This window comes from Dromaius novaehollandiae, chromosome 1 (assembly GCF_036370855.1).
Source record: "Dromaius novaehollandiae isolate bDroNov1 chromosome 1, bDroNov1.hap1, whole genome shotgun sequence".
Lineage (NCBI taxonomy): Eukaryota > Metazoa > Chordata > Aves > Casuariiformes > Dromaiidae > Dromaius > Dromaius novaehollandiae.
In genome coordinates this window covers 200064940-200088318 of record NC_088098.1, presented here as the reverse complement: position 1 = coordinate 200088318, position 23379 = coordinate 200064940, and the positions used below count along the sequence as shown (strand labels likewise).

Genomic DNA, 23379 nt, shown 5'->3' with positions numbered 1-23379 from the left:
CATAAAAGAGGTGGAAGCAGGGACAGGTGACCCAGGAGGAATATTGAGACACTATTTGAGCACGCAGGGATGGAGTTAGAAAAGCCAAAACTCACTTGGAGTTTTGGAGGGAAGTGACAGGCACCAAGAAGGGCTTCTAGAAGTATATGCTGCAAAAGGAAGACTAGGGAAAATGTGGGCCTGCTGCTGAATGGGGCAGGGGACCTGGTGACAAATGACGTGGAAAAAGCTGAAGTACTCAATGCCTTCTTCACCTTGGTCTTTACTGGTAAGATTTGCCTTCAGGAATCCCAGGCTCCTAAGACCTGTGGGAAAGTCTGAAGCAAGGAATACGTCTTCTCAGTGGAGGAGGATCAAATTAGGAAACACTTAAACAGACTGGATATGTGCAGGTCCATGGGACCTGATGGGATTCACTTATGAGTGCTGAGGGAGTTGGCTGATGTCATTGTGAGGACGCTCTTGATGATCTTTGAAAGGTCATGGTGATCAGGGGCAAATAGTCTTGGAAGTCATTTCCAAACGTATTAAGGACAAGAAGGGGTTGGGAGAAGTCAGTGTGGATTTACAAGGGGGAAGTCATGCTTGACCAACATGATAGTGATGAGATGACTAACTTGGTAGATGAGAGCAGAGCAGTGGAAGTTTTTTACTTTGACTTTAGGAAGGCTTTTGACACTGTCTTCCGTAACATCCTCAGTGACAAACTCATGAAGTATGGACTGGAGAAGTGGACAATGAAATGGACTAATGGACTGAAAACTGGCTGAACTGCCAGGCTCAGGAGGTTGTGATGAACAGCAGGAAGTCTGGCTGGAGGCTAGTCATCAGCGGTGTCTGTCAGGGGTTGATACTGGGGCCAGCACGGTTTAACATCTTCATTAATGACCTTGACAGCGGGGCAGAGTGCACCGTCAGGAAGTTTGCAGAGAACACAGAAGTGGAAGGAGTGGTTGTGTTGCCATTCAAAGGAACTTCAGAAGGCTGGAGAGATGGGCAGAGAGGAATCTCATGAAGTTCAACACAAGCAAGTGCAGAGTCCTGCACGTAGGGAGGAATAACTCCATGCACCAGTGTAGCCTGAGGGCTTACCATCTGGAAATCAGCTTGGCAGAAAAAGAGCTGAGGGTCCTGGTGGACAACAAGTTGAACATGAGCCTCAATGTGCCTCTGCTGCACAAGTGGCCAAGGGCATCCTGGGCTGCGTTGGGAGGAGGGAGGTGATCTTTCCCCTCTTCTCAGTCCTCAGGAGTGCTGAGGCCAGTTCTGGGCTTCCCAGTGCAAGAGAAGCATGGAAATCCTGGAGTAAGTCTGGCAAAGGGCCAGGAAGGTGTTTAAGGGCTTGGAGCATCTGACATAAGGGGAGAAAGAGAGCTGTTCAGGCTAGTGAAGAGAAGGCTCAGGGGGATTTTTATCAGTGTATGGAAATACCAGATGGGAGGGAGTAAAGAAGATGGGGCCAGACTGTTCTCAGTGGTGCCCAGTGACAGGTCAAGAGGCCGTGGGCACAAACTGGAATACAGGAAATTCCATTTCAAGATAAGAAAACACTTTTCTCCTGTGGAGGTGAGCGAACACTGGAACAGGTTGCTCAGAGGTGCTGTGGGGTCTCCATCCTTGGGGATATTCAGAATTCGCCTGGATGTGGCCCTGAGCAACTTGCTGTGGCTGAGCCCCCTTTGAGTAGGGGGGTTGGACTAGACGATCTCCGGAGGTCCCCTCTAACCTCAACAAATCTGCGATTCTGTGAATCAGCAGTAAAGAATGGATGGATAGAGAAAGAGTATAGGTACAGGTTGCTCCTTCCCCTGGTTTGTTCTTCTAGCTTCTGGGACTCTGTAGGTTAGATGTTAGCCATATTTAATAGTCATTAGTAGATCTCCATACATCTGTTTAACCATTTTGGAACCTATTTATGCATATGATCTCTCTGACATCCTGTGGTAATGAATTCTGCAATTTGGATGGGCATGACATAGTTCATGGGGCCAGGACTATAAAAACAGGACAGTGGATTTCCCCAAGCACAGAGCTCTTATCCACTCATATCAGTTACACAGGTATCAGACAGGGAATGTGACTTTCTGTTGTAGTTAAACACTAAGGTTGTTATGTCCGGTTGCATTTATAATTTACGAAGAAAATCTGTTCCCCTGTAAGCCACTACTGTATTTTGTTCTCTTTCATTTTTGTGCTCCTTTTCCTTGCCTGTCTTTGAGAGTCTCCTCTCTCGTTTTTGTAGCGTTTCCCTCCATGATGCAACTCTCAGCTCCTACCACAGCTATTTTCACTCCAATGCCTTCCCCATCTGAGCCACTAATTGCCACTGATTGGTTCTTGATTAGATAGTTTTGATTCCGGAAGGACTTTTTTGGGCTTTAAAGCTGATATTCCAGCAAAGGGGGAATTGGTATACTGGGGTAGGTACTGTTGGATAAACTCGCTTCATGTTTGTAAGGCTCTCTGCAACAACGAGAGGCTAAACACTTAAAGAAAAAGGCGACAGATGAAACTGTAGAGAGCTTTGTATATATCTATGGCTATGTAAGTGTTTGATGCATTGTCACACTTTTGGGAGCCTTCCTGTATAGCCATGTGAATTAAAACAATAGAAAGCAAAGACTAATATTAGAATATTTTTACACTTTGACTTTATAAGGCATATAAGGGAAGAAGGGTCCAGGAGACCTAGTTGATTTTTCAAGCATCACCTCTTTCAAGGTCAAGAATGGTCCATCTCCATGTGCAGTGAATCAAGCAAAGGTGGCAGGAGTGACAGGTAGAAAGGTGCCCAGTGACAGGAGAAGAGGCAATTGGGCACAAACTGAAATAGAACAAGCTGTATTTCAAAATTAAAAAGTTTTTTTCCCTGTAAAGTTGATTTAACAGTGGTAGAGGGTTACTTTAGAGAGGTTGTAGAGTTTCCATCCTTGGTAATAGCAAAACCTGACTGAACACGGCCCTGAGCAACCACTACTTTAGTTGCTTCTGCTTTTAGCTTGGAGGTTGGACTAGACAATCTCTAGGGGTTCCTTCCAACCTCAGTGATTCTATGTTTCTATTTGACTGTGCTTAAATTTCTTTGTCTTTAAAATTTGAAAGAGATTTTGTTGTTATTCATGGTATAGTTCAGAGAATAGATATAGTTAACTAATAACAGTAATAAACAGGCTGGGATGTCTGTTACTGTTTAGGAAGTGAGGAAGCAAGCTATTTCAGCATTTCTGTGTTTGCAAATTTTTATGCACTAACATAACCAAAGCAGGGGAGAAGAGGTTTCTTTTTCCAGGTAACAGCCTAGATGCATACACGCTCCTACAAAGAGTGTGCAGGTGTCACCAAGAATTGTGGAAGGTAGTAGCATTAAGTCCAAGTGCACGCTCCAGTAGGTGCGCATCAGCTGTTGTGCTGTCAGTCATACATGTTGTTTTCTTGTGCTTTCTACATCCAGCTCCCCTAAGATAGGATTTCTTTGTCCATTGGACATCACCTTAGGAATTTTGTCACTTTGCTACCATCTGATTTCTTAGCAAAGCTTTGTTTCCTTTGGTTTTTTTACTTTATGCATAGTAAGCTAAGTCTTTCCCTGCATTTCTTGCTATGTTTATAGTGGCCTGCCTTTTGAAACAGTTTCCTGAGGCTTTTGCTTGAATTTCTTTTCTCTTCCCCCTTTCCCTCCCCTCACAGCACATTGGCCAGGGGTAGTTATTTTGCAGGGAGAGGAGTGGTGTGTGGGTGGGTGGGTGCAGGTGTGGGTGGAGGGGAAGGGAAGTTGTTTCCTAATTCTTAAAATGTCCAGTGAAATATTTAGGTTGTTTTTTCCTTAAAGTTGTCATTATCTAATGGGAGTTAAGATGGTTGTAACTGAGCTTTTGGGATCGCAAATATGCCCTTCTTTGTTATGGTTCTCTTCTAGTGAACAGTGGGTCCACGTTACTACCCTTAGCATTTCAGGTGCTCACATCCTTGAGAAAAGCAATGTTTGTAGATAACTTTAGCGTCATGGTTGCAGGGAATGTAAACATCAGTGCTAATCTTATCTGACTGAAAAGGGCTTGGATTCGGCTTTTCAGGGCAGCAGTTCTGCTGGTTCATTCTTCCTGTTGCACAAGAAGCTGCTCTACTGGGTCAGACAAAGATCCATTAATCCCAGTATTCTCTCTTCAGTAGCACCTATATGCTTAGGGAAAGCTTACAATAAATAAGGCAGATACTGAGTGACTTTCCTCTGCCATGCTTTCCTAGTTTCCAGCAATGAGAGTTGTGGGATTTCTGACTTGAAGGTGCAACTATACTGTCATGTTTAGTAACCTGGCAAACTTGCTCTCTATGAATTTGTTTAACCCACTTGAACACATTTGTGCGTTTCAGCCTCTCAGTGCTCAGTGGTTATCATTTGTGTTGTGTGAAGTACTTCAGTGCAGAGGCTAGTGGTAATGTTTGTGTAGTGTTCACTGGTGACTTCATTATGAATGCTACTTGTGTGTGTGTGTAATATAAATATATATATATATATATATATATAATGTGCATTGAATTATCATTTATTGCAGATAATGGATAATGTTAAGAGTTTTTTTCTGTTTCATTGTGTTTCCTGTCTGTAACAGGTAATGTTGTATGATTCCGGAGCTGTAAAAACAGTGGATGTCAGCTGTCTGAGAAAACTTGAGGAAAATATGAAGATAATGAGGATGTTAGCAATAGAATGTTCCTTGGTAGATATAAGGTAGCCTTTCCCTTATATTGAAATAGCAGTATCAGAAATGTGGTAATGACATAACTTAGTATTTTCTTTGGTTAGCACTAATGACCTGAGATCTAGATATCACTTGCTTTTTGTATAAAGAAGAAATTGGGTGGCAGCTGTCATATGTTGTAGAGGCTTTTTTCTAGGGTTATGCTACATACCAGTAAAGCACAAACTCTGATACGGAAATAAAAAATTATTCATAGGATGAATTATAAAACACTGGACAGATGGCATAGGATTTCCTGATTTCCCTGAATGCTCTTGTCTTTGACACAGAATTTTGGATGAATCAGGTCTCATGAAAATGTACAGGTCTCTCTTTTCCAGACTGTAGATAAGAGAGAGAATTGTATTTGTTTGTGTGCTGTCTATACTGGAAAGAAAAACAGTCATGTTGTAATACCTGTTCCCCAGATGAATACAGAATGCCCAATTTGCAGATGAACTATCATTTTCCATGGTTCTTTTAAGACTTAATTCTAGAATTCATAATCCTCCCAGAATCTGACAAGTATGTTTTCATATTTTTGAATTCTTTTGTCATACCAATCCAGAGCCAAATACCGTTTTCTTTTTATTATTGGCTATAATACAGATTGTCTTTCTCCACCAGCAGTGCAGGCAATTTCAAAAAATGTTGGAGCCTTAGTAAAGGGTAGGTTTTCCATGTAAGCTTAGACGATGGTCAGTAAAGCCAACTTCTCTTTGTACTAAAGGAAGTTTTAATTTGTTTCATGTCAGACCAACAGGTGGAAGCATGCAGTGGACAGCAACAGTATGTGAATGTGTATCCTATTACCTAAGTGGGACACAAGCAAAAATAATTATACAGGTTTGTAATTAAAACCAGCAGTATTCATGAAGTTTCTGTTTGTTCATTAATTTAATTTAATTTAATTTTGCAGAATATTTTCACTCTTGAAACAATACAAATGGAACTTTAGGTTGCTGTTTGCTATAAAGGAAAAGATACTTTGTTGTTGTTGTTGTTACTCCTTGGAGCATTTGAGCAGTTTGGCTGCAGAGTGTAAAAAGGAAATCTTACATAGGCTTAGTTACTGAAGCATACTTTTTAAAATATTTGGGTTCACTGGGTGCTGGTATCTCTTATGGACAGATGAGCTTTTCAGCCAGATGCTCCTGTTCTTGATGAGAATAACTTCAGCAGCTGCTGTATTAGTTTTCAAGCCTCAGAAACTGAAATAACAGGTCAATTTTAGGTCCAGTGCTGTGTGAACATCATTTATGATAGACTTCTTCCATCAGTAAACAAAACTTAATTATTATGAGAATTTGATTTTTTCAGTATTTGTTGGCAGCTGCCACTGAGGTTTTACAGTGTGTCTGGAAATAAAAGCACTGATGAGCAAGGTTATCTATCAGTAGATTTAATGGTCCTGGTAGAGAAAAACAAGTATTTGGCAGTTCATTCAAAGAAAATAGCTAAGGGAAGAAGCCAGCTTCTACTCTGTGGGTTCCCCCCACACACTCCCACCCCCACATCATGTTTCGAACAGTTGGTTAGATGATGGGAGCTGTAATACGAAAAGTAAATTTTGCATCTTCTGATCTGGCATCAGTTGTTCAACAGAGTCTTATTTGTAGTCAGTACAAACAAAATGAAAAATATGCCAATAGTTTAGAGAATTGTTTCGTATTGTAACATGTTGTATGGCTCTAATTTTTTACCAGGAAAGTGATGTGGCTTGTCCGTTGCCTGTGAAAATTCTTTGCAAAGATGAAGCAGGACAATTTATTGATATTTCAGAACACCTTATTAAAAAGGGTTTGGCTTTTAGAAACAGAAGGTTCGGACACTTTTATATTCTTTCAGACTCAGATTCAAATTGTGGTAAGCTAATAAGTAAAATGAAAAATGAGTTGTCCTCTACAGCATACGTAGAAACAAAGCATCATTTTAAGTGGACTTGCTTGAGTAAAATAATTAATAATTGTATCTATTGCATGTTTCAATTCGTTAAGTCAGTGGATGAGATGTCTGACAATATTTTAACAAGTATTTGCCATCTCTGTGGTTTGTTGGGGTTTTTTCTTTTTATTTCTATTATTTTATTCTTTTTCATTTTTCAAGTTCTTCATCTTTTGATATGTTGATACCATTTGATTGAATCTGCTAGAACTGGTAAAGCCGATGCAGCTGGCTCAATCCCCAAGGAACATCTTGAAGTACATTTAGAACAAGAGAACTCGCAATTAGATGGCTGTAATTCAGAAACTGCTTGTGCACTAAACAGTGCTGCTCCAGAGAAAGACTTCACTGTTTCTGAGAGAGAACATAAATCAAAGCAAACTGAGGAACCACTGCTTCAGTCAGGAGTGGATAAAGTATATAAACCTCCTGTTATACCAGAAATGAAAATCTTTCAAGCTGTAGTAAGTTGTGTTGGACACGATGGAACTATTTATGTGATACCAGTATCATTAGGTAAGATTATATAGAAGGGAATGTATCTGTGTTTATAAATCCAATAGCTGTGGTAATGTGAGAACATTTTTCTGTAAGATTCCTGTTTGGGAGTGTTGTCCTTTAGATAGGATGAGGACTTCTGTGTGTGTGTGTGTGTGTATGTGCGCGCATGCGCACACATGCATTTTATCTACTTACTCTTGTCCAACTATATAGAAATTCAACAGTATTTAGAAAAAAGAAATCAAAATCCCCACAAGGCAGTGCCTTACATTTAAGAAGATGAAAATAAACTATTCTGTCCATCCACCCCCAACAATAAATCAGAAAACCCAGAACACTTGGACAAGCAAGTTACTTTCCTTGCTTCTCTAGGCTTCTCTATTTGGGTAAAGCAGCAAGTGCTTGATTTTGCAATGTTGAGATTGTGATATGTTTTACTTCTAATAATGATACATCTTACACACTCAAAAACTAGGTTGGTTCTCAGGTATCACTGTTTTTTTTTTTTTTCCTGTTTTCAGTGAGCTCAGTGTCCAGTTTTCTTTTTTTAGTGTAATAGAAAATATACAGAGATATGAAATTTATTTCAAAATGTTTGGAAAAAAGGACAGTTTCATCTGATGGATGCTATGTCTTCCATACCCTGGTAATACATTGTGCTCCAGAAAAATGTTTTCCTAGGAAAACGATCTTTTTTTCCACTCTGCTCTACAAATATATCGAACTCTTAAATTGTGTGATAAAGATTTGAAAAAAGTACAGTAATCCTTCCCACCCAAGACTGTATTGCTCTTGTAGTAGTTGCTGTAAACTACTGTCAGAAGAGGATCTTTCAGAAACATGTCTTGTGTTGTCTCATGGCATCCTGCTGCTGTTTCTGGGAGTCTGTTGTCTTGTTGATGGCTGCTGTTATCAGAGGCTCTTGTGTTACTACTGTCAAAGTGTCAACTGCAAAACTTCTAGATCCTTCTTTTCTGAGATTAAAATCCAGAATTACTAATAGCTTCACTATTGCAAATACAATTAAATTCTTGTTGAAGTAATAACTTGTTTGCTAATACTAGACATTTCTCAACACTGATGCATTAGGTTTGTTCAGTGTTTCTGGAGTGGCACGTGTACTTTATCTTTATACACGTCTTCATCTGAATCTGCTATCCTTCAGTTGATAAAAAATAATTTGCACTAGTATGTTTTAGACTGTTTTGAAATTTGCATTTACAATTTTTTTTTTTTTTTCAGCAAATGAACTAAACAGATTGATGACTGAAATACAGTGCAACTTCAAATGCCTTGGTCTTCTGGAACCCTACTGCTGGAAAAAAGGAGAGGCTTGTGTTGTAAGAGGGTCAGATACCATGTGGTATCGAGGTAAAGTTACAGAACTTGGTGCTGGTACTCTCCAGGTAAATTTGATTATATATCTTACATATATGTGTGTGTGCACTTGTATGTGTTTAGGAAAAAAAAAAACAAAAAAACTTATCACTGCTTTTGTCATTTGGATGACCTGACTGTCCAGATACTCATTCTGCTTAAAACTGTAATCATTTTCCATTCTGATTTTACATTTATTTTAAAGGTGAATTCTGTCTACCTATTTCATTTGTCATAATTTTCCTATAGTTCTTCTGTTGATGATAAAGGATCCTAAATAAAAAAATCAAACACCTAAGTAATCCCTTTAAAATTAAAAAAAAAAAAAAAAAAGAAAAGAAAAGAAAAGGAACACCACCACCACCCCTCACATAGTCACTGTCTGTTTGTTTAAGTTCTTTCTGCTGCTCAGGTATAGAACAACTTTTTCTTACTAGCTGTTAGTCTTACCTAATCTCTTGAGTCTGGTTGTACTCTTTGAATGTAAGTATCTAAGTCTGACACTTTCCTCGTTCACAAAATTAGTATTTCTTTCAGATACTAGTTTTAAACTACTGTAGCTTATTGCACATAAAGGTAGGATCTCTTGCAGGGCAAGTTTAGAGACTGGACTTCTAATCCTTCTGATCTATACTAATTCCTTAATTCCCTCCGTATTTCTACTTTGTCACATCTCATACGTCTCAGCAAACCATTTTATTTATCCAGAAAAATTAATTCTGTAAATGAACCCTTTCTATGATAAACTTGATAAAAAAGAAAATAAAAATAGGAATTATTTTTGGAAACCGTTTTTTTCCATATAGGTGCAGTACATAGACCGTGGTTCCGTTGAGAAGATCCCCCAGTGTCATCTGTATCCAACTGCCTTGTACACCGATATTCCTCCATTTTGCATACCATGTCAGCTCTACAAGACAGTACCAGTGAGTAATGCTAAACTTGAAGACTTTCTAGTAGTATTCAGACTGATACACTGTTTAGTCATATAAAAGTTGAGAGTTATTTGTGGGCATTTCCTGGTATTTTTGCTTGTGTTTGCAGATGAATTTATGAGAACTCAAACAACAGCTGATCAGGATCATTTCAGCAAGGCAGTCTTTAGGCAGAAAATGCCAGATTGCTTTATGAAGTGACTGTATTTCAAAAACTGCTGTTATTGGGAAAGACTCCTTGGAAATGTAATCTTTGTGAGAGAGGACACAGCAATAGCTGGCAGGATGGTAATGTGAAGTGACTGTTTTACAGTAGCAGCAACAAGAGATGTGGCCTGTGCTTCTTAATACAAAGTGGCCAGAAAAATGTTAATCTTGATGTCCTGCAAAAGTGTGTCTATCATTCTGAACTCCAGCTGTGCAGGAAGCAATCTGTTAGGCTAAACTAATACGCATGAATTGTTTTAGGGTTTACTGCTAGTCTCAGTAAGTAGTTGATACCTAAGTAGCATCTTCATGTTTTATCACATCTTCCTCAAATTTGAACTGTCATTTTTTAAATGTAATTTAACAAAGCAACTGGCTTATTTTAGGGAAAACTGTTATTTATTGCTATAGACAATTTCATTGATAGATTAAGAAAGATAGGATTATAGGCCTGCAGGTTGGGAGGCAAACAGATATTGCAAGGAAAATATTTAAGTATTGCGTGTTTTCTGCTCTCTGTTATCTTAAAGTATAATTCTCTATGTTTGGGCTGTGTTTCATGTAATTCTACACACTTGGATGATTATGTATATAGTAAGGGTTAGACTTGGCAAGCAGCACCTCTTTCTCAATGACTTCAAGATTTAAAAATTGCTGATCTGCACTGTCAAACAGTCAAGTCCAGTGTACCATGGTAGATCATGTTTGTTGACAAATCAAATTAATGATGTGTGTTTTCAGTGTTAAATTTTTCAATGATAAGCATGTATTTTCGTCTTACTGTTTTAAGAATAATAGAGTATTCTTTGTTAGCATCTTACTGTTTTGAGTGTTTGTCTTTTCTCTCACCGAATAGATTGGAAACTTTTGGCAGCAGGATGCAGTAGATGTCCTTCAGGAGCTACTTACAGATGAAGAGGTTGAAATACATGTTCAGGTAGCTTAATTCATTCATAGATGGAAGAATGAGGCTTAGTGTTTTGCCTCTTTTTTTTTTTTTTTAACTTACATTATGAATACTAGATCAAGTAGCATAACAATAAACACACTTCTTGGACAAAATATTTAATTTGGTCCTCAATCTTTATGCTGTCTGTGAGGGGGAAGGGGACTCAAAAGGCTAAAGCTGTTTCTCTTATGATTTTACCTTTGTCACAAATATCAGGCCTACCTAAAGGTATTGAAGCTTTTGCTATTGTTTGTATTTCATGCTGCTGAATTGGCCAGTTTGCATTCTACAAGCCACTTACTTATCACCATTAGAAATTCTTCTGAATCCAATTTTAACTGATTAAAATTGGGTGAAAATAAGTATGGGCTTACTTACATTAATATATAATGCTATAGGGAAACATAAATACCTATCTCCTTGTGATTGCAGGTAATTTAGTTTGTAATGATAAGTTGTGAAGGAAGAGGGTTTATCTTTGAGCAAACATGAGAGAATGTTTCAGTGTTAGACTGGGTAGTCAGTGCTGATATTCCAGAGATAGGTGCAGCCATACTCCAATTTGTGTAATAATCTTAACAGCCATTCTTACTGGTTTTGTGTCCTTGATGGTACCTGTAGGTACCTACAGTTAATGATAGCTGTGGATATTATATGGTCTGAAAAATGTGGTACCATACCTATAGTGGCCAAAAAATTAAAATCTCTGATTCCTATTTTTAAAACCTCAGTCACACTTTTACTGTTAAAATCTTATTTTGTCTTGTTTAAGTAGGAACTACCAGATAATCCATGGGGCAAATTGTCCATCAGCCTGTATATTGATGGAATGTCACTTTCTTCCCTCATGGCATACCAAAAGTACTGTCTTGTTGAAGGTTGTCAGGACTTGTCAAAGCTGGTGAGTTTGTTTTTTTTTTTTTTTTTTGCTGTTGTGATTATTTTGAAATTAAAAAACATAGTTGCTTATTGTGACCCTTTTTGTAATAAAAATTTCTCTTTGTATTTCTATACAGTTTTGCAATGTAAATAGCAATAAGACTAAATATACAGCTCCCTAGCATAAAAAGTATACGTCCAATGTGTTGCTAAAATTGTATGGAATGGTGAATTGCCAAGAGTTTATTCTTGAACTCCTTTCTAAAAATAGATTTTGTCTGCACTTCTGTTTAAAGTGTTACTACTTTCTGTGCTTATCTAAAGCTTGCTTTAAGAAGGATAGGAATAGGGTAGTATTTTTACCTCTTGAACGGTTTAGCAGTTAATGTCAGAAAAGCATTTAAACACAAATTATTGGAAAGGCTGTTTCTTCTCGTCTTTAGTAAAGTACTACTGTCTCTTTCTGACCTAGCTCATTCACATCAGGTATACTTCTTAAACCGTCTCTCTGGGTTTAGTTGTGGAGACTAAATAGTGAGCCCCACAAGCCAGCCGATACTCTACATTGACTAAAGGAGGTGGTTGTTATCTAAAGCATAATCATTATGTATTTTACTATTTTATACTTTTGTGACTTCATTACTTCAGATCTGTAAGTGATTTGGTAAGTGCTGTGTTCCATTCCTGTAGGCGTTGTAGTTTGTTAATAGTGGTACTAAGCTGTGTGTGCAGACCCGTTACACTGTTGCCTTGCTGCAGGTATCTTCTTGTCTTTGAGACACCCTTCTGTTGAGCTGCATAGGTCAGTTTAGGAGCTGGTAACACTGCAGACTTCAGTCTTTGTTAGCATATGATAACCCTAGCCCCATAGTCATGCAGGAAGCTCCTTAATAGGCAGCAGGATATTGGAGAGGGCACCTGAACCCCAGGGGTTCTGGGTGACCTTACAACAGTGGATCTCATTCTAAGTACATATATATATATATATACACAAGACCGTTACACTGTGGTATTTTTTTGTTTAGGTTGTTTTGAGGGTGTAGGGGGAAGGTGTTTGTTTTTATGTGACTGTGAGTAAGACCCAGGTAGCCCTGGGCTTCCTTGTGCTCCCATATTAAGGCACGGGTGACCTGCTTCATTTGACAGGCAGGGATTTAATCTGCTCATTCTTAGCTCAGGCTTAACTAACAGAAGACTTTTCTCACATATTTAGAACTGCTTTTTCTACAGCAGTTGACTGCAAACTGTTTCCATCCATCTGAACCAAAATCAATTCAAAATTCCTTATATAGACTACTTCTGTCTTTAACTGAATTCCAAATAAACCCCTTTACTGTGAGGTACTTAAACTTACAGAGTTCAAGCTTTGTTCTTTCTCAAGTTGATTAATCTAAATGGATGTTGAACATTGCTGGTGTGTCTTTGAGCAAATGGCCAGACTTTCTCAATTCACCCCTTAAGGTGACAGGGTGCCTTTTCTTTTTTTTCTTTCTCTCTTTTTTTTTTTTTTTTTTTTTTGACTAGTCAATCAGCTATATAAGCCAAGTTCATTCAAACAGCATCTGTCTGCCTTCTAAATTACACCAAAGACAATGCTGAGAAGACTTGATGCAAAGCCATCTTTTTATTACTGACTTGTCAATCTGAATGCTTCCAGCATTACCAGGAGCTGTTCCAGATTCTGTCAGCAATTCTAGAGAGAGATCAGTGTTGTTTCAGGCAGAGAGAAAAATCTTTCAGTCCAGCATTGAGAATCAGGCAGCAGCAGCATCAAAAAGGCAGACTTCTCAGGCACTGATACTATAACTATTTGCATGGATTTCCATCCTAAATGAGGAGAGCATATAGTGCTGTTGATGGTGCTGTACTACACGTATCATTACAAATTCAAGCACTGAGATTTCTATATGGTTTGGCACTTAAACTGCATGAAGGCCAACTAGTCCTGTCCCTATTCTCCATTTTTCAGTAGGCAGTTAATTTCCTCTTAAAAACAATCATCTATATAACTAAAAGACCTGCCAGATACTCTAAGATGTTGTTTCCTGTCAGGAATGCAACAAGACAAGCCTATATGGAGGGGAAAAGTCAAATGATTGTGAACGTATGTTAAAGGCCAGCTGTGCAGGTCTTAAGTCCCCCCCATCTCTGGCATCAATAAGGCGTGCTGTGTCACTGATTTTTGCAGCAAGACTAGTGGAAAAGCATTCTGCAAACTCCTAGAAGGCATTTATGCTTTCTTTTTGCTAATATGAGAGTTAAGTCTAGATACCCTGTCCTTTTCAGGGAAATACAGTACTTGAGATTTGCCAGAATATCACTTCAGACTTCATGATCTTAAAGATGTCATTAAGTGCGTCACATTGCTGGGTAGGGCCAATTAGACTGTTCATAAACAAAGTTCTTCATGTGGTATAGAATACAACATAACACACTACAGTGAAGCCTACCATTTACTTTGAATTAAATTTTTCATGATGAAAGGCAAGAGTGTTTAATCTCCTGAGTTGCCTTACTAAATATACAGAATTTTGCAATGTGTAAATTATGTTGTATAATTTCTGCTGTGCCCTTCCAAACATAATAAAGAGCAGTTAATATAAGCCATTTTTATTTTTTTAAAGATTAGACACAAAGGCAGAAAGGATGGTGGACAACTGTTTGGAATAGGTGACTCTTAAACATCTCTTGGTGGAACCGGTGGGCATCCTTATAATACTGCTCTCCAAAACCAAACTGTCTGTGCCAAGGTATGGTAGATCTAGCAGTAGCTGATCTACTCAGAGTGAGAAAAGATTGCTAACGATAACAAGGACAACAGCAAAAATACTAATGCAGTTCTTTCTTTCAAAAACATGCACAAGAGCTGACCGAGATAGATATCCACCTGAGCTACCTGCAGTGCACAGTTGGGAACAAACTGAAATTTCAGTTGATTGTTTGCAGCCAGTTGTAATCAGATTGCCTGTCACAGTGTTTTTGACTGTTTTTCAGAATTCTGCTGTTTAGTTTAGTTTAGTCTGCTGTTTAGTTTAAATATAAACACGATACAGCCAAACAAGGGGCTGTTCAGACATCCTTTCTTTACTAGTACATCATTTAGCAAGACTGACTTTAACTCTTAGGAGAAAATACTTTTGCTGGAAGCGGTATTTTTTTTCCTGTTAAGGCTGAGGTACATAAAGGTTTTTGTATTCTGTCCTGTGTCAGGTGCTACACAAAATATGGCTTGGACTTTATTGCTTTATTTTGCAGTTATGTTTGTGGCTGCTTCCTTGTTTCTTTTTGTTTTGGATGTAATGAAGTCTGTTCATTAAACAAAGACATCTTTATTTTAGAGAAATTGGTACCTTATAAGTGTTGTATTAAAGTACCAAAGAGAATAGGAGCTGTACTCATGAGCTAGAACTCAGATGAACTATGTGCTATACAGACACATCATTATAAGGACATCATTTAATGCACTAAAGCTTATTTTGTCATGAACCAAATGAGTTAATGGCATATGGAATTGAAACTGAAGTATCTGGCACTAGAAGCAGATACACTGCAGCATGCTGTGTTGGTGAAACAATACCTATCTGTACTTCGCAAAATCTATTATGTTGTAAAACGAATGATAATTCTCGTGGCAAAGAAATTACTCTTTCACCAAAGAGAGAACTTCTCTGGCAAACTGCAGGAACATGTGTCATTCAGGTTAATCTGTGCCGGTTAATTGCTTTTACTTTAGTTTTTCTTCTTAAGTATTCTAGGTTTTCTTTCCAAGTATTTTATCTCTTTAAAGGGAATCAATATTTTGGTCATTTTCGCATTAATGGCAAAAAAGTTAGCATGTCAGCATGTTAGGACCATTTCTGAGATTTATCTTCTTTATATTTTAGAAGTGTTTATTAAATAGTTCTGTTCTTTTAGTTTTTTTACGTTTTAGCCAGTAGCAATCCAAAGAAAAATTGATACATGTATTTTTCTGTGGAGGACACATTGTTAACATTATTAGATGAGAATTCTCATCAGAAGTCCAAAAAAAGGTCAGTTTGCAGTTTATTACTAAATGTGAATGTTGACTAAAGTCTGTCTTGGTCTAGGAATTACTTGAAGGAGATATTCCTGTTTTGCCTCCATATATGTTGCCATCACTACCTGTTCCAGGAGATACCTTTCCTGTCAGAGTTACCCATCTTGTGTCCCCTAAAGAGGTATGTTTCATAAATGTCTCATACATATTGTAGACAGGCGTGTCGCAGTCTTGTCAGGCTAGTGAACAAGAAATTACAGCTAACAATTGTAGACAATATAAAGAAGAATCACTGAGGTTGCAGAATGGTACTTATTTATTGATACTAATGGTTGCGTAGTGCAGCTATTGGTTAAACTATTATTGGAAATACCCTCATTTGTATTTTTTTCATGAAAGCGGACAAGTTAATACTGCACATTTCTCTAAAAACTGAATTTTTGGAATGACATCTGGTATTTATTCATCTTGCATGATATGAAAATAGGTTATTGGATTTTTACTTGAAAGATTATCAATGCTTTTCTCTTCTGTATCCTCCAAAAACTAAATTACTGGAATATAAAATATAAAAATTAAAATATAAAAATAGAAATAAGAACATTTTCTGGATGTTATAATGGAGTTGTTTGTCTTTGGTCAGTGATTCAGCATTGATTTTGTGCAAACCCAAACAGCTTCCCTTTTAGTAGCCTCCTAGACAAAACGCTGAATGTAATGCTGATTGATTAGTTAAAAGATTCATGTGCAGACTTTGAGTGTTGAATCAAATCTGAAAGCAGGAAGCAGTAAGAAGCTGATAGTGTCACAAAATCTAGGATCTTTTTAAGTGCGTTGACTTATGTTGAACTACTCAAGAGTTTGTTGTTCTGGTAAATTTGTAAACCAAATAATTGGTTTTATGATACTCAAGTGTGGTAAATTAATTTTAGACCGCAATGCTGAATTTATAAAACAGTCACTTATTTCCTTGAAGAAATGTGTGTTATCCAGAAACAGTGTACACTGAGTATTTTTCTGTTCTCACTGAGTACAAGACAGAGGTGTGTGTTCACCTCAGTGAAGGACTTTTCTTCAGTTGTCTCTTCTGTTTCCTTTCTTACTGGAGAAATGTTATAATCAACATTTTGGGTTCATTTTATGTAAAAGATTTAAACTCTTTTGCTTTTGATCAGGATAAATGCTGGGAAATGTTAGATCTTGCTTTTGATTCCTGTAGATTTAAGTAGAATTTGCATGATAGAATTGTGGCTTGATAAGTATTATATATAAATTAGAAAATTAAAGTTAATCTTATTTATTGCTGGTGAATCATGACTGTAAGTTTAAAAAAAAAAAGGATCTACTTATTAATTTGTTGGGCTGTTACTAGAATATCATAGTATTCTGAAATGGCTCTGTAAAAAAGATAAAGATTTTAGTTTAGTTAGAAAATCTTTCCAGGTAGGGAAGCTAAAATCTACATATTAATTTTTATATGTCGTATTTATACTTTCATTTCCTTCACTTACAGCATTATACTGATGACCAAATTATAAAGTTGGTGAATGGAATGTCAGAAAGTTTGTTTCTTCTGTCATTAATTTTAAAATTAATCTTTGGGTTTGCCGTTATGAAGCATGAATATTTACTAGGTAGTGTGAAGGAGGAATCCTGATTACACACAATTCTCTATATATTCTATATGGATATGCTCTCTGATATGTACATTTCTTGTGTTCTTACTTTTTAACATTATGAGATGTGGTGTTTTAGTGACCTTTCATTTGGGGAAAAATTTTGGTGTAAATGTGAAATTATTCATAATAGGTTGAGGAAAGAAGTAAGGGAGGAGGCCATGCTGTATCTTTTCAAGATGGGAACAAGTATCCTTCTAACAATCTTTGATCACTAATGAAATTTGAAAACTACAAATCTGCGAAAGTTTATAATATGAGAGCTTTTTCTCTGAATAGGTATATATTCGCCTTGATCCTTCCGAGAGCCTTAAAAAGCAGTCTGACACGGAGAGAGATGCCAACAGCAACTCTGCATTGGAGAGCCTTGATGAAGCCCTGAAGTGGTGCAATAAAAATGTGGATTCTCTTCCTCCTCTAACAAACTTCAGAACAGGTATATTAGTGTGTTTATTTCCCCTGTTGTTCCATGTGATTGTACAAAAGGCTGACATTATTCTTAAGGAATAGAAATAATTATGTTTCTATGCATTTTTAAATAAAACTCACTTGGACAGTAAGGAATAATCCCACTGTTCTGATATGTTCTTACTTTGCACGAAATTGAGACTTCTGTCTCATTTTGTTCCACTAGAAGATGATGGAAAGAACTCACATTTCTGTGGTGCCTGATGAAGCTTATGAACTGAGTTGAGATTGCAAATGCTGATAAACTTTTATGACAATAATAAAATTTTTCCCTTAAGGCGACTCTCACTGAAGCTATAGCTTTGTAAGTCTTGCTGCTAAATATTCAAAAGACACAAATTGTATACAGAAAATCATGTAACCAAAAGCTTAAAAATATGTGCAACCTAGAGAGTGTCACTTCATTTTAATTCTGGATTTCTCAATTTAGCCAAAAGAAGGACTTTCATTCTCTCATCCACAATTGCTGGGCCTACAGCAACTTAAAACTTACTGGTCTAGAGCTTTGTGAAGAGACTAGTTATTGCTAGGACTTGATTCTACCAATCAGGAGAATTCTACTTGAGCTTTTAGACAATATCTGCCTTTTTTTCCCTCAAGACTATGTCTGTTAGATAGTTCTTTATAGATTGATCTGTTTACTAACTGGAATATGTGAGTCAAAGTAAGAGTTGAGATGTTAGATGAGTTGGTTTGCTATCTTTACGAAGCAATTTTCTGTTTAAGTCTCATGGTTGCCATATGAGGTGCGGAGACTTGACTTAAATTGCATAGTAGCGACTGTGAATTGGAGTGCAGAGAGAATTGGAGGATATGTAGAATAAAATAGCAGTATGAAGTAGAGAAAGAAGAAAGTTTAAAATAGGTTTTATTGCATGACTGGTATTTTCAAGTTGTTAGTTTGCAATGCATTTAGAGTATGTGTTGGGCTTTTTTTTTTTTTTTTCTTTTTACAGAAATGCCTTGCCTTGTTGAATACAATGATGGTTTATGGTATAGAGCGAAGCTCCTTGCTGTTAAAGAATTTGACCCTGTTAAGGTCCTGATTCAATTTGTTGACTATGGTAATTTTTCAGTTGTCCCAGCCAGCAGGTAAATAATACGAATATATGTAAACTTTTTTTTAGAGAGAGAGAGAGTATATAACATTCACTTCTTCATAAATAAATAGGTATTTATAAACATATGTATATACTGTATATTTGTGTATAATTATAAATATAAAAATTTAGTATTAAATTTTGGTTGGAGAGAAAGCTGTTGGCTGGTTAAATGAGTTTCTGCCTACAGAGAGGTAGGTTATGCACCTGCTTCTTTCTCAAGTAGTTCTGTGACCCATTATTGGGGGTCCATCATGCATTGACTGCTCCATCATCTTCAAGGTTCTTGCTTCACAACCTGTCAAGTAGGCTTGGGTTTATAATCCACTTTCGCACCTTAGAAGTTTGCACAAAATAGGGATAGAACCCTCCAGGTGTAGACATAAATCAGCTGATCCTGTGAGCCTACTTGGCACACATGTAAACAAGGTACAGTCTGTACAAGGGACAGCTGGGGCATAGGATAAGGAAGGGTCTGAGTGGGCTACACCTCATCCTGCTTGCGTGGAAAATAGAAATTCAAATTCCTGTTCTGCTTGGTGCTGAGCCAGTCTGGGAAATGCGTCTCAGTGCCCCCTCCCCCCCCCCTCCCCCCCCCCGATGCCAGCTAAGTGTTTCAAACACCCAGGCTTTTGGGTTCCCTAAGCTTCTCTAAATTTTCTCTGTTGCAGCTCTTTCACTTTGTATAAATACTTAATCATATAAACTTGCTTTAGAGATCACTGAAGTATCTACAGGTCTTTGCTTAACATGAGGCAGAATGGGGATTTGAACTGAGTACCTGCTTCCCAAACTACTAGGGTTTTGGTTCAGGGTTGCACTTCCTGCTCTGCTTCTGCCTCTTTGCTTCTTGGATGGAGAGTGAGTGAAGTGGGAGACAGTATAAAACTAATATCTATTTTCAGTAATCTGACTAGGACACTTCCAGGAATGAACACTTCTGACTGCAAAGGTCCCTGTCATTTTCCAGACACACCAGTTTTGGAGCCTGCATTGTGTCCCCCGGTTACCTTGTGTGACTTGCTTTTTGCACTCCTTGCTTAGATCCATGGCAGACACTTGAGTCTCCTCCCCAGGCACTGTAATGGGGAGCTGGTGTGCCTAACAGTCTGAGGGTTCTGTATGATACTTGTCTGCCTCTTGAGTGTTACTGTGCTGAATTCTTCTAGAGAGCCTAGCCCTACATGAATTGTTCAGTATGATGCAGGTTTTTGTAGAGCAGTTACTGTGATTACAGTTTCTAGACTGTTACTTGCCTGCACTAATCATTAAGCTATCCTTCTGGCCTTATGAACTGTTTAGCTTGACAGATAGTTCCAGGTAAATGTTTTCATTTTGTTTTAGGTTGCGTCAGATACCTTCTCATCTGCTGCATTATCCTATTCAGGCAGTACGAGCTCTGTTGGCTGGCTTTAGACCTCTTGTGTATGATAAAAACAAGAAAAGAATTCCTTACTGCCCAGAATGGAGCATGGAAGCATTGTGGGCTATGATGGAGTGCGTTGAAGGAAAACAGCTCTCTGCTTCCATACTTGTGAGAAACACTTTTTTTTTTTTTTTTTTTTTTTTTTTTTTTTTTTTTAAACTCTTGCTTGGCTTAAAATTCTTAGTATAATTTCTGAGTATTTGTTTTATTGTGAACCCTATTAAAGGGAAAAAAAAAGTGAAGCTTTTACTGTGAAGGTGCCACTGATGAAGAGAGGAAATCATGTGGCTCTTCTCTTAATCCCATAGTCAAAAACTGTCTGAGCATTGCCATCATTTAAAACCAGTTGCCTTTTACTATGAAGAGAAATATTCTTTATGTTCAGAATTTCATTTGGGATGAAATTATAGCTGGTAGAGTGAATTTTACTACTGGTTAGCTTTTGAGATTTGAACCTGGTTTTGTCATGCTGCTTAAAACTGTGTCAACTCCTGGTTTTCAGGCTGTTTCACCAGAGGTCACCATTTCTTTGTATGAAGATGATCAAAACCTAGTTCATATGAAACTGATAGAAATGGGATTTGCAGATTTGGATGAGTAATGTGTAAGTACAGTGAATAAGAACTACAAATTCGTAGCATTATGGAGGGCATTATTTTAAAAGTTTTAAGGAAAGGACTAAACTGTCACTGTAATATAGACTTACCACAACCAGAACTCTTTACTGATGTAGGTTATTTTTTGTTTTGTTTAGACTTAAGTAAGCTTTCTGATTTTTAAAATGAGTTTAAATGTTGGGGAGAAGGGGGCGGAAACACTAAAGGATAAATATTAAATATTTTAATCAGATTTTTTTAATCAGACCTTTTTAACCATGATCCTTGCTGTGTACACTTCCACTGTTCCAAGAAGCTGTTACTCTCTGCAGAGAACTTGTTTTTTACTTGCAAATTACGGAAGCCCACAGTATAGTTTTTAGAACCAACAGGGACTGAAACAGAGTTCAGGCAATGTAACAGGAAAAGCTTTTGCTGCTAATAATTGAAGAAGATAAATTGCAGATGATTGGCAGTGTATGCTACCTGCAGTCATAACAGATTGTTCATTATGAGCATTTGATCTCCATGTTCTGTGCCAGCAGTTCTCAGGCTGAGATCCATGATACCATGATAATTTACTGATATCCATACATTCAGTCAAACATGGAAAAATTTAATGGAAAGCTTCAGAGCATATGGTGGCTGCAAAAAATACTGAGGACTGATAATGATGTGATTCTCATATTTTTTGCCCAGTACTACTTTATGTGGTCCTTTTCCCTTCCCTTTAATAAGCTTTCTTCTAGTCTACTTTTGTAGATAATAATCTATATACTTACGAATCTTGAAATAGCAAAACTGTATATTTACATTTCAATCATTTTTGACCTTAGAGCCTTAAATACTGTCTTGTGATATCCTTTTTGTAAGAGTGTATGGAATAAATGTAGAATAATAAAGAAATAGATATAAGAGCTAATGCTGGGCACACTTGTTTAAATTATATCCTTTTAGAAGACTTTAAGGGAAGGTGATAGTCTTACTACTGTGATGTAACTCTAGTTTGTGTTTCAGGCATATTTGGTGACAAACTTCTCCAGTACTGGCATCTTAATCAGGAAAAAAAAACAGGGGGGAGGGTTGTTATCTCTCCCCCCCCACCCCTGCCCACCGAATGCACTTGTATTGCTGCTGTGTTTCCTGTTTTCATTAATGTTCAGATTAATGTTTTGTGTGTCCTTGCACTTCCTCCCCACTCACAGAGATGAAGTGTTCATTTGGAAGGTGTTAGAATAAACAGTGCTGAACATGTTTCTGAAAGTGGCTTGTCTTTTGTGGTGGTGGTGGTAGTGTGGGGTTTTTTTGTTTTGTTTTGACTAGTTAACTAGTTTTTTACTTTTTTTAAACTAGTTTATAGTCAGTAAAGCTTTTCGGATATGCCTTTATTGTACTAGTGTAGTACATCTTTTACACGCGGAGCTCCATCTCTGCAGTTTCCTCTTGGAGAACTTTGTCTAGATTAGCAAGTAAAAAAGTACAGGAAATCAGTATAGTAGAATTCAGGTCTTAGTCTTATATAAGGGGAAGGTGATACTCCTTTTAAACAAAACTGGTTTCAGCTACTTGGTCATTTTCTTAGAGATCTTCCTAGCACTCACTGCCACTTCCTCACAAGCTCCTAAATACATGTATCTAGCTGGGTTGGCCAGAATTGCTCACCTGCGACACAGAGGACAAGGCATGAATCTTCATTACAATAAGCTGGGTTTTGGATAGGTCTTTTATACCTGCTTGGGAACCGCATTACTACGACAAGAGTATTTTCCTTCAGTCTTGCTTACTTGATCCTCCACAAATCTTGGGCAAGGTTTCTGTCCACTTTGTGTTTCCTTGTTTGGGTATTTTTAAGGGCTACAGTCTGACCTCCTGTTTGGAATAGCGGAACGGGGAATGGCACATACACTCTATCGAACCTTAATGTCATCCTTCTATTTTCAGTGTAAGTTTCCTCTCAATACAGACAACATCTTTTTTGTTCACTAGTGCCTGCTGTCAGTCCTCTCCTTGATTAGCAATACATGCTGTTATTTTAAACCTTTATCTATATTGTTTCTTCAGGTACTTCTACACAGAAACACTTCCATTCATATAAATCTTAGTATTTATTAGAAGTATCTTCAAAATGATAGCAGTGCCATTTGAGTACATTCTTGCAGAGGGAGGGGTGGAAAAATGTTTTAACAGCCTTTCACCATTTGAACCCCTTTTGCTACTTCATTGCAGTCAGAGGACCTATGACAGAAGAATGTCTCCCCTTTTTGCCTTTGTAAAGGCTGGAAAAAGGCATGTTATCTATCACAGCAAATATTTCCTGAGCTGAATGAACATGATTTAATGTCTCCCCCTTTTTCCCTTGTGTTAGTAACTGGAACTAACCTGGCTGGGGGCGGGGGGGTTGCCTGTAGTCTTCTGCCAATCTAGCAAGCTGAACTGAGGTATGGGCATAGCAAGATTGTCCCTTTTAGGCTGCTGCATCAGACCAGCTTGTATTACTGAATTACACCCTTATGCTTGTCCCTTCCCTCAAGATCACATGAAAGCAAGAGCAGAAAACTTTTCTC

At 37.6% G+C, this 23379-nt stretch overlaps 1 protein-coding gene across 1 annotated transcript in view; it reads left to right on the top strand.

The window, feature by feature from the left end:
- RNF17 (ring finger protein 17) overlaps window positions 1-22019 on the top strand; it is a 55630-nt gene extending 33611 nt beyond the window's left edge. Inside the window, exons 20-33 of the mRNA XM_064505041.1 lie at window positions 4611-4729; window positions 5495-5585; window positions 6446-6561; window positions 6892-7199; window positions 8427-8590; window positions 9368-9487; window positions 10560-10640; window positions 11428-11553; window positions 15620-15730; window positions 17505-17661; window positions 18650-18785; window positions 20138-20327; window positions 20722-20823; window positions 21833-22019. Of these exons, the coding sequence (XP_064361111.1) occupies window positions 4611-4729; window positions 5495-5585; window positions 6446-6561; window positions 6892-7199; window positions 8427-8590; window positions 9368-9487; window positions 10560-10640; window positions 11428-11553; window positions 15620-15730; window positions 17505-17661; window positions 18650-18785; window positions 20138-20327; window positions 20722-20820 (1818 nt within the window). The 3' untranslated portion in view covers window positions 20821-20823; window positions 21833-22019. The remainder of the gene's footprint in view (window positions 1-4610; window positions 4730-5494; window positions 5586-6445; window positions 6562-6891; window positions 7200-8426; window positions 8591-9367; window positions 9488-10559; window positions 10641-11427; window positions 11554-15619; window positions 15731-17504; window positions 17662-18649; window positions 18786-20137; window positions 20328-20721; window positions 20824-21832) is intronic.
- Window positions 22020-23379: the final 1360 nt, after the last annotated feature.